Source organism: Cariama cristata, unplaced genomic scaffold (assembly GCF_000690535.1).
Source record: "Cariama cristata isolate BGI_N322 unplaced genomic scaffold, ASM69053v1 scaffold27628, whole genome shotgun sequence".
Lineage (NCBI taxonomy): Eukaryota > Metazoa > Chordata > Aves > Cariamiformes > Cariamidae > Cariama > Cariama cristata.
The window spans coordinates 7110-18198 of record NW_009629878.1 but is presented as its reverse complement, the minus strand read 5'-3'; the positions used below and the strand labels follow the sequence as shown (position 1 = coordinate 18198).

Sequence of the window (11089 nt, the reverse complement as noted above, 5' to 3'; positions counted from 1 at the left end):
GGGAACCAGCAACTTGGGCAGCAGGTGCTAAAGCTGGTGCTGCATGGGGCTGAGCCATGGGAGCCGGCGGGTTGGGCTTCCCAGGGAGAGCAGGCGATGGGCCAGTTGCTTGGCCAGCTCTTGGACACCTGGGGATGCCCCAGCACCTGCAGGCTGAACCGGGAGGCAAGTAGGACCCCGAGAAAGGGCAGGATGGGGAGCAACCTGGCTCCTCTAACAAGCTCCCCGGGACTGAGCCCCTTCAGGTAACAAACCTTGGCATCACCATCACCCGGGGGCAATGAGCCAAAGCTCTCCATCAGCCTGGCACAGGTGCTCCCCTTCAAGGGGGTTAACCTGCTTTTAGCATCATCCTTGTTTCAGGAGAAACATCCCCCTGCTCCTATAAATGCAGCAGTTTGCAAATCCTGGCCTCCTGAGGTGGGCATGATGTGGTGGTTCTCAAACCTGAGCTCACGTCACCCTGCAGGGCTCTGCCCATGGGCATCAATCCCAGCTGCCGGATCCTCTCCTCACCCACGGTGCCCTGGCAGGGGCTCAGCACTGCAGGGTTCGGCCTCGGCAGGAGGTGGATGCGGACGGGGAGACTGCCAGGGGGTGAAAACCTGCTCCAGCACTGTCACACAAAACCCCTGGGGCTGGGAGAAAAGCCTCTGGCAAAGGGTTGCCCCCCACAAAAGCTGTGCCTGGTCCCCGGGAGGGGGTGGCAGCCACCTAGGAAGAAGCCCAGCCTGGCTGCAGGGATCAGGCAGAGGAGCAGGAGGCAGCTGGTATGGGATGCAGGTTGCGGCCGGTCTGTGCTGGTGGCCAACACTCTCCCATTGTTGTTTTGTCTGAGTCCTGTAGTTTCTGCCCCAGAAACAGGGCACCCCTCGCCCTCTGTGCCCCACAGGGGCAGAAATTTGGAGTGGTCTCTTGGGCTTCCTGCAAAAGTCACCCATACAGGGCTTACCCACAGGCTCTGCAGCTATTTTTTGTCATGGCAGGACCAAGACTGCTCCTTGCTTGGCTTTGCTTCACCCCTGCCCGCACCTACCCCTGCGGCGAGGAGCAAAGGCTGCGGTCCTGCAGAGGTGATTTTGCTGGAGGTCCCTCCTGCAGCCCCTGCTTTTGCTTTGCCACCCCCAGCCACAACCAGGCAGGGGCTGACCAGCTCGGGAGCAGTGAGGGGGGCTGGCCCTGGTGTGACACGACCTGAATCAGGTCTTAGCTCCAGCCACGGCTGGTTGATGTCAGGGACCTGGTCCCCTCCAGCTACGGCATCTCTTCCTTCTGCTGTGACCTTGGGCAGGGTGTCCTTGTTCCAAGACCTCATTTCCCTCAAAAGGAAGGAAACCTAAACACCAGAGAAGCCAGAAATGCAGCTCAACCCTGAGGGGCTCAGACTGCTGGATGGTGGGATGCAAGCGCTAGGGCTGGCTGCTCGCTGTCCCCCACCCCAGGACAAGCAGCTGCTTCACCCTGCTGACCCCCAAGGGGACACCGAGCCAGCAGCCAAGGGCCACGAGTCTGTATTTCTCAGGGGATGGTAGCTGGAGGTGCTGAGGGAAGCACAGGGACTGGTTATGCCAAGCAAAAGTCCCCAGGCAACTGGTCAGAGTTTCCATCGGTTGCTGAACTGAAAATAAAAGTGATAAAGCTTGAGGAGCAAACAGCTCACAAGCCTGTGCCAGCCGCTCCGGCACCGCACAGCTCAGCTCGGAGGACCTCTGCTGGCACAGGAGCCACAGGGCAGGGACCCGGGGCCACCATTAGCCCACGGCTAGCCCTGCGGTGTACAGGACAGAGCAAGACACCAGAGGACAGGGGTCTGTCCTTTCCAGGCAGGTGGCCAGAGCTGGAGACACCAGCCCTAGGCCACAGACGAGGCCAGCTATGAAACACATGAGGCTCAACAGCTTTGCAACGTTTACTCTTGAAAAAATAATTCGATTCAGAAAGCAGCAAGCCCTGGGGATGTCCACGCACCCAGCCCTACCACAGCCGCCACACCGGAGCCTTGCTGGAGGAACGGGGAGGGATGGAGAACAGCACCCAGCGGGACCATCGTGGTGTGCGGGGAGAGGGGAGCTTGAAGCCCACCACCCAAGTCCTGCTGTCACTGAGAGCAGGGAGCCACGGCCCCCTGGTCGCTGCAGAGAGGGGAGTTCACCTTTAGCCATTCCCTATCCGTAGGACCACCTTCCCCAGCCCCAGGAGGAGTGAGGAGGAAGCCAAGCCTGAGCCCTGCCAGAGAAGAAGGGCAAGGGGGTGCATTTAGTTTCAGGGAAAAGGGAAAGTGGGCCTTGGGAACAGAGATGCCAAAGAAAGGGCATCACAGTGGAGAGCTGTGGAAGTTTTTCCAAAGCAGGGTACGGGGAATGAGCTGCTTTCCCTGGGAAGAAGCCAAGTCCCTTTCCCATTGTGCTGAAAGGACCTGCTTTACCCTGAGGGCCAGCGCAGAGTGACCGCCTGCCCACTGTACTGCCAGAGCAGAGTCCCAGCAAAGGGCAGCACTGGGGGTGGCAGTGGAGGGCAGGGCTGAATCCAAACCTGGTACTGCAGTCTCAAAGGTGCCACCCTGCACCCTCTTGTTCCCCTCCTGCATCCATCCTGTCCCTGCTGCTAGGACAGGCATGCAAGTGACCGTGAGGGTCAGAGTCCCTGCGGTCACGCTAGAGCTGTGCTGTGTCCACACAGGGCTCATTTTGACAAAAGAGGAGCAAATTTCCCGGGTTCACAACTATTCATTCTTATGGTGGCCAGGGGAGGAAGGAAGGGAACAGAAGAGAAGATAGAGCCAGGGGGACAAGAGACAAAGCTCCCACATCTGCCTCTGCACAGGCTGGGGCCTGCCAGCTCTTCACCCTGCTTTCCTGCTATCCTCCCCTTTCCACAAGCAATAAATAAATAAGTTAGTGTAGTGTAGACCCCAATGCTCAGTTCACAGTGAGAAAATGAAGGGCAAGGGCCCCTGCAACCACAGGGAAAGGGCTGAGCAGCAAATCCCTCTCCCAAGGGCAAGCCAGGGCATAGCATCCCTGCCCAAGGCTGGAGGACCTAGTCAGAGAACAGATCTCTTGCTGCATGGATGAGACAGGACCAGGACTGCCCCTAGTAAAGGGGGGGGACAGACGGACACCTTAGTACCGAGTGACTGGGGGGGGGGGGAGGGGCCCCGGGGGGGGGGGGGCAGGGGCCCTGGGGTTCTTCCTAAGGTGTGGGAGGGGGGACAGGGACCCCCACTCCCTCTGCCTCTGCATGAGGGCTGTACCGCAGCCAGAGAGCCAGGCTGCCCATCCTGTCTCAGCTCACAGCTTTCCTGCTAGCAACATACCACAGTAAGGGTGGGGATTCAGGAGAAGAAACCCCCTCTGCCTTTAGCAAAACCTGGGGGTAGCTGGCCAGGGAAGAGGGAGAGATGGGGTACAGTACCACAGGCAAGGACCATGCCAGAGCACAGCATCTCTCGCTCCAGAGGACCCCGGTCCATCTTGCCCCAGCAGCCAGGGGGATGCCTGCTGGCTGCTCCCATCTCGCTCTGCAAGGCACTTTCACCTCCTCTCCCACAACCTGGGGGGTAGGGCTGCTCCCCACAGAGAAGGTGGGTGAGAACGGTCTGAGCCACAGCACACAGCCTGGTCCACTTCCATCTACAGTCATGTCCAGCTCCCAGAACTGCAGAGAAAGGAAAGGGACATCTGACAGCCCTTGTGCTGGGTATGGGGTGTCCCCTACGTCTCCATAGCAAGTTCAGCTCCTCTTCAGCATTCCCTTTTGCCTGTGAGCTGGGCTGCACCACTTGCTGCAACCCAAGAAGCGAAGCCAGTGTGTGGGGAGACGTCCATCCCAGCATACAGTCTTCAAGGTGCATCCATTGTGCAGGAAATCGAAGAGATGCCCCTCTTCACCACTGCGTTCACCACTGGGCACGGAGCCAGCCAGGCAAGAGTTAATAAATAACACCCAGCTGGTAGGCTGCAGCACTTGCATGTGAACATGCTGCCTTCTCAGGACTTGGGGGTCAAAAAGGGAAGCAGAGGTGTTTCTCAAGGCCCCCTCTAGCTCCCACTTGAGCATCTCCTTCCTCCAGCCTTGCCCAGCTAGGGGGCAAAAGGAGCAGCGTTAGTAAAGAGTCTGTGTTAAAAAAAAATGTTCCTGGGATGGGGGTGGCATATCTACAGGGAAGGACCCTGTCCCATGTGAGGGAGAGGGAGACCACAATAGGGGGCTGGAGGGAGCCCGAGATCTCATTTTGCAGCCCAAAATGGGAGTCCGTGTCCAGTCACCAGCCTCCGAGAGCTGCTGCCAACTTTGTCTCTGCACCGCGGGGGTCTCTTGTCTTCCCCCGGTCCCCTTTGCTTTCCAGCTGCCAGTCTCACGTCTGCTCTGCTGCAGCAACTGCTGGCACTGCCGCTGCCCCCTCCTCCTTGGCAGGGGGCTCCATGTAGATTGGTGTCACTGACGAGGGCTTCTTGGACCTGCAGGTGAGGAGGCTGGATGGGAGCGGGCAGGGGTGGTGGACCCCTCAAGAACCCCAATAGCACTGCCTGGCCTTCCTGGCATGATCTCCTAGTCTCACGTCTGCTCTGCTGCAGCAACTGCTGGCACTGCCGCTGCCCCCTCCTCCTTGGCAGGGGGCTCCATGTAGATTGGTGTCACTGACGAGGGCTTCTTGGACCTGCAGGTGAGGAGGCTGGATGGGAGCGTGCAGGGGTGGTGGACCCCTCAAGAACCCCAATAGCACTGCCTGGCCTTCCTGGCATGATCTCCTTCCTACTGGGGCATCCTCCAGCCCTGGGCATGTATCCCGTCGCCCTTCCCACCACACTAAGGAGGGGGGGGGTGGGACAACAGTGGATGATGCAGTACGCTGTGTAGGGGACAGTGCCATGAGGATGGGGGGGATCACCCAGATTGCTGTGCCCCTGATACTCACGAGTAGGGGGAGGCAGGGACCCCCACCACGAGGAAGTGGTTCTTCTTGCGGAAGAGCCGCCACAGACCCTTGTGGTTCCCACGGACGTCCAGGTCCCAGATGTGGAGGCACTAGGATGGTGGGGAGGGAGGAAGAGGCATCAGAGCCTGGGGACAGACACCCCAGGGCCAGGTGCCCCCTGGCAAGGGAAGAGCCACCACCCCTGCCCTCACTGAGACACAGCAGAGAGGGCTGCATCCCTTGATTCGGGTGGCGCAGGGCAGCATCCCTCCGGCCACCACCAGTGAGAGGAAAGGGGGAACCTGCTACCACCCCTGTCTCAGGACAGGGGGTTTGATCATCACCTCCAGGTGAGTGATGGAAACTACCAGACAAGCTCAGGCCCCAGGCTCCCACACAGGGAGGTCAGAAGATTTATCTTCTCCACTGAGCCAAGCACCTCCCCTAGATGACCCAGTGCCTTCTGTAAACACCAAGAGCTCTAACATCGCTCAAGGACAGCAAGAATCCATTTACTGAGCTGCATCCATGCCATGGGAAAACCCAAGAACAACAGCCAGATGTTTCCCAGCAATGCCAAGATCAATGCAGGGGTGAGGACAGGCCATGTCAGGGGCCTCACCTTGGCAAGCTGAGTCCAGGTGGTGAAATCTGCTTCCTGCTCCATCCTTATGAACATAACATAGACCCTGCCCTCGGTGTCGGGCACGAAGGAGTCCTCGCAGGGGTTCTTGCTATGGTCCAAGACCTCAGCCTCACTGTGGAAACAGAACAGGGAGTGAGAGGGGACCCCACCTCCTCCCTCTTCCCACAGCAGAGTACTTCAGACAGGCAAGCAGTGACGGGGATCACCAGGGCCACCTCCACTCTTTCTTCGGTCCTGGTCAGTTCCCCCAGTGTACCCTGCGGTCTCCCAGCCTTCCTTCAGGCACTTACCCCAGGAGCCGATGAATTTCGGTCTCATAGGCCTCCTTCCTCAAGCTGTTGGAGGAGAGAACACAGAGATCAGGGCAGAGTCAGACAGTTTCATAAGCAGGGAACATCCCAAGATGATCCAAATTTAAGACTGCCCCAGTGTAACACTAAACGGCAGGTTGGAACCAATGAATGGAGAGCAGGGACTGCCACCCATTCTGGAGGATGTGGCAGTAAAAATGTGACCCTTCAACATGCCCACCAGGAGCACAGGGTAGCTGAACCCAACCTCACAAAAAACACTGCAAGGATTCCCCAGCAGAGGCCAGCATGCTGGGGCTGAAGATTATGGCTGTTGTTGCAGAAGGAAGGGAGATGTCCCCAGCACAAGGGACAAGGGTCAAGTCAAGTAACTGTTTCATCCAGATCTCATTCTGACCAGGACTCACCTCTCCACGTTTTTAAGCTGAACATTTGGAACTGTGTTGAACTTGTGCTTCTTGAAATAGGCTTCCTGGGAGGAAGAGAGAAGGGAAGGAAGAAAAACAGCGTTCAGTCAGGAGTCTGCAGTACTTGCAGGTCACCTGAAGCATCCCTGCTACCTGGAAAGGTGGCTGAGCCAGAGCTCAGCACCAAGTCGGGGCTTGGGGGCTGAGGGAGGTCACTCACGTGAAAGTAGCCGTTCATGTTGAGCCCCACGATGCCGAAGTGGTAGGAGCGCGAGATATCAGGGATGATGCACTCCCGGCCCTTCCGCTGCTCAGGCATCCGCATCCACATGTCCCAGTCCCAGAGCTGGGGAGGGAACACTGCCATTCACACTCAAGTCTGGGGACACGATTTGGTAGTGTGGCCATCCAGGGACCTTTCTGGCTGCCCACACCAGCTCTAGCCTCTTTGGCCCCAGCACGCATGGGCTGCTCCAGCTGGCTCTGTGGCTGGTTACGTGGTACTCAAGTTACCGTCTGTCCCAAACCCATTCTGCTTGGGCATCCTTCCCAGCAGAAGCTCAGGGAGAGCCAGGGACCCTCCAAGAGCTGTACCCACAGGGACTGGGTGATGATCAGGGACTGCTGACGGGCAGAGATGGGGGTGCTTAAGACAGGGTCTCTCTACAGTACTCACTTTCTCAGGGGTTGGCCACTTTGGCTCCAGCTCATCCTTGTACAGGCTCTTCCGGAGCACCCATCCCAGGCCTGGCATGGTCTCCACACGGTACAGGAGTGAGGGGTCCTCAGCCGTGTGCTCATAGCCCTGTGATGTTATGGGGAGCATTCAGCACCCTGAATACACCCCTACCCCAGGAAAAAAAGGAGACCTCTTGCTCCATTGAGGATCTCAGCATGGGGAACAAGGGATAGTCGCTGGGAAGCACACAGCAGGGACAGGACGGTGATTTGCAGGGGCACTTTTGAACAGTCCAGGGCTGGGGAGACAGACTCACTTAGGATGATAGTGGGGAGGATGCTCTGCTTTAACAATGGAAGATGGACCCCAGCCGGACATGGGAACAGCACAGGGCAGAGGTGTCCCTGCTCCACCATCCTTCCCTGACCTACCTGGTCATTCCAAGCAGAGATGCAGTACAGGCTCTCGTCCTCCTCCAGAAGGTGTATCGACTGGCTCAGAAAGCTGAGGAAAGAGTTGTCCAGTCCCTGGTCAAACATCCTTCCTCCATGCAAACCAAGGCAAATTCTCCACCAAGGGGTGAGCCACCCCCAGCTGCTGGGACTGTTTAACCCATCTCTTGCCCTGAGACAGCTGATGCTGGTGTGACATCAGGGAAGGACTACCCAAACAAGCTAAGCTGGATCTCACCATGGGGAGGGGACAACATTGTCTCCTGCTCCATCAGAGTCTCTCCTTCTTAAGAAGAAACAGGAGCCCTGTTAGACACTGTCCCTGTCCTCTTGCTATGGGGCAGCCCCAACCGTCTGTGTACAGAATGGACCGGCGTCCCCAAAAACCAAACCAGGATGAGATCCCAGCCCCCAAAGTCACCCTGCACTGAATGCCAGGATAGTGGACTCAAGACTCTGTGCAGGCAGAGCTCAGTTATGGGTGTTGCCAGGGGACTGCTCAGCCTCGGATAGGTGAGCTATAGCATGGCAGGGATCTGTCGTCTCCTGAGCAGCCAAAGAGCTTCTAGGAAATGCCCCACCCAAACAGAGGACCCACAGCTTTACCTGAAGAAGTCAACAGAAATGTCAAGGTCTTCCTCCAGAACCACAGCAAATTTAGCATCCTGTAGGGCAAGGAGAATATCAGAGGGATGCAGAAGAACAGGACAGAGCAGAAACACCAAGCAGTGTCCTCTACCCGTGCTGTTCCGTGTCCCAGAGCATCATTTCCAGCTCCTGTAAGATGGGGGTCATAGATGCCACTCTCCCAGGGAAACCCTGCACTGTCTTGCTCCCACAGGCCAGCAGCTAGACAGGGTGCAAGCAGAAGCCTCACTCACCGGGAACAGGTTGAAGGTTGCAGTCAGACTGGCTTTGTAGTGCTACAATAAAAGACAGATTGTTGCCTGTGTTAGCATCAACCTGGCACAGATGCAGAGCTAAGCCTGCCTCTCTCAAATGCTGTCCCAAGTCCCAGGAAATAACTCTCCCAGGATTTGGGAAAGGTCTCTCACCTGGGAAACTCTGGCATTTTTAATGCTGATGGGAGTGTGCTGGATTCCTGAGAGGCCAAACAGCTCCACAACATCCATCGGCTCCTGCAATGGAAAGGTACAAAGTTCATCAAACGTGTGGCTCTGGATACATTCTCCCCACCCTCTGCCAGTGTCAGAAGAATATGCCTGTGGGATCCCCTGCACATGGCTGTCCCCCTGGGGGCAAGTGAGGCTCAAAATGATGCTGTGCTGTAGACCCCGCAGCAAGGAACTCAAACTCTCTTGGCCCTTCAGCCCTTAAGTATCACCATAAGTTTCTGTTAGCCCTTCTAGTTTGCAGACCCAAAGTTGTACCCCAGAATATCTGAGCGGCCCCAAGTTCCCACTCCCCCACTGACAGTGCAGAAAGAAAACAGGTATAGCCAGGAACACCTACTAGCTGCTTAATGTCAAGATGACAATCAACTTCATTTTCTCTCACAGTTGCCAAGAAAGGGGCCTCTCTGACCAAGCACATCCACACTGGGGTCAGAAGTAATCCATATTTGGGCTAACATATCTCTGCCCCAAGAAGGCCCCACCAAGGCCTTCTCCATCCCACCTCCTAGCCACAAAAGGGAGAAGGAGCTCCCATCGCACCCAACCGTTCCCCCTTTCCCTGGTATCCACCGTGGTAGCTGCCCCCTCACAGCTGAGGCATGCTGCTCCAGTTGCCATGGCAATGGATGCTGCTATCTTTAACCACTCCAATGTGCTGCGGTAAGAGCCTGCGTAAACAAGACAGCTCCCCCAGCCCCACAACCTGGCAGTGGTGGGAGAGGCCTGCAAGGGAACAAGCCTGTTCCCTTCCCCATCTCCATGACAAGGCAACCAGACAATACCTCATGGGCTGTTGCAGAGATGAGGGCTAGCAAGCTCCTCAGACCCACTAAGATCCTACATGCCTGTCCCACAGCACATCCTGCTGCCAGAGAGCTAGGGCTTGCAGTGGGATCCTCCAGGGCTTTATAAGGTTGAGCTGACAGGAAGGTCTTTGCCTTCTAAAGCGTCAGTTCTCCTCTACCTGGCCTCAGCTTTCATGAGCCTTGTGAATACAGACCGTTTTGGGTCTCTTCACCTCTTAGTGAGAGTGGAGCTGGACAGGCACAGCTGGGCTGGTTTGTTCCACTTCATGCGAGGGAGTTGGACAAGTGGTGTTACATCCAGACCCTGCTCAAAGGGCTGGTGGTACTCACCAAGTGAGAAAAGGGGATGGAGAGAGCCCAGAATGACCACCTCATTCCTGCACATCAGCCCCTTTTTGACAAGGGGATGTCAACCCTAGGCTTTGGGAAAGCGCAAGGCAACTTTATCCACACTCATTGCTTGGTTAAGCTGACTGACTTAGTGTAGGAGTGGGTGAGGAGCAGTGTGACCCATAGGAGGAGGAAGGATGAAGGGGCTCATAGCCTGCCACTGACCAGGGACTGGGCCAGGACCACCATCTCAGCTCAGGGACCTCTGGGAGGGCTCTCACCTCATAGTACCCATCGATGAAGACAGTGATCATCTGCGGATTGACACCCTGAGCTGACAGCAAGGAGCGCAGCATCCTGGGGAGAGATCAAGGGGCCTGAGCACAGCACAGCCGCAGTGGGCCCAGGCCATTCAGGAGAGGGGTATGGATCTCTTGGGGTGGGGAAAAGTGTGCATGATTAGGCGACAGGACCTACTACCCCAGGCTGTTCCCTTTCCCATGGCCAAGAACCCTGGGAGCTGACCAAGCAGGTGTGCCCACGTTGCTCATGCAACCCCAGGAGGAGGCTGGATACTGCCAGCAGGACGAAGGGGAGGGCCTGGGCCATGCCTGGTCTTGTGGCACAGAGCAGAGAAGCTGGGTCCCCTGGAAGTGCTTACCTGTACAGGTAGTTGGGACGGTTCCCTGCAATAACAGCTACAGGCACATCAAAGACTTTATTGTCTTTGAGCTGGAAGAGAACAATGTGTGTGAGTGGGGCTGGGGGAGGCCATGCCAACCTAAATGATTCTACGCCACTGAGAGCAGGATCCAAGGGGTAGGGATCGGCCCCGCTGTTAAACAGCAGAGCTGCACACTCTTACCCCTTGGCTCAGGACCACACCGACCAACCAGGACTCCACTCAGCACTGCAGAAGACCCTGCCAGCTTCCCTCCTTCACCTCACCTCAGACCCAGCTCCCAAATCCCAACTTGCATCCACCCAGAAACCATTGTCCAAACCCTTCAGCACTGTGCCAAGGACAGCCCAAAGGCCATGATAGCTGCTCCATCTCCAAACGTACAGGCTCTACTGCTTACACTGATATCTCTAGAGCCATGGTAACCTGGCACCTCAGGGTAGACATAGGGCAAGGGAACTCCCCTTCCCCAGCACGACCTGACCACATGTATTCACCTTACCTTTGCCAGGGCTAAGGGCTTGCCCAGGGGCAGTTTGCACCACTCAGCTGGTGCTTAAGGACAGGGCTCTGCATCTGAGCTGCAAACACACCTGGTCCAGCCCAGCCCTCCCTCCTGGAGCCTTCCCTGAATACTCTGCCCCTGCACTCACAGGATCAGGGTTGAACCCAATGGGTGTGGGGTCTTTGCAGCTGCAGACGCTGCCCGAACCTTCTACTTT

General features: G+C 57.0%; 1 protein-coding gene across 1 annotated transcript in view; it reads right to left on the bottom strand.

The window, feature by feature from the left end:
- Positions 1-4557: 4557 nt before the first annotated feature.
- Positions 4558-11089, bottom strand: part of POMGNT1 (protein O-linked mannose N-acetylglucosaminyltransferase 1 (beta 1,2-)) — a 12995-nt gene continuing 6463 nt past the window's right edge. Inside the window, exons 8-21 of the mRNA XM_009705337.1 lie at positions 11021-11089; positions 10347-10417; positions 9967-10042; positions 8469-8552; positions 8295-8336; positions 8020-8078; positions 7393-7465; positions 6959-7087; positions 6503-6628; positions 6283-6347; positions 5855-5899; positions 5541-5676; positions 4919-5028; positions 4558-4660 (exon numbers count right to left, since the gene is read on the bottom strand). The exon at positions 11021-11089 is cut by the window's right edge and continues 47 nt beyond it. Coding sequence (XP_009703639.1) covers positions 4558-4660; positions 4919-5028; positions 5541-5676; positions 5855-5899; positions 6283-6347; positions 6503-6628; positions 6959-7087; positions 7393-7465; positions 8020-8078; positions 8295-8336; positions 8469-8552; positions 9967-10042; positions 10347-10417; positions 11021-11089 — 1188 coding nt within the window. The remainder of the gene's footprint in view (positions 4661-4918; positions 5029-5540; positions 5677-5854; positions 5900-6282; positions 6348-6502; positions 6629-6958; positions 7088-7392; positions 7466-8019; positions 8079-8294; positions 8337-8468; positions 8553-9966; positions 10043-10346; positions 10418-11020) is intronic.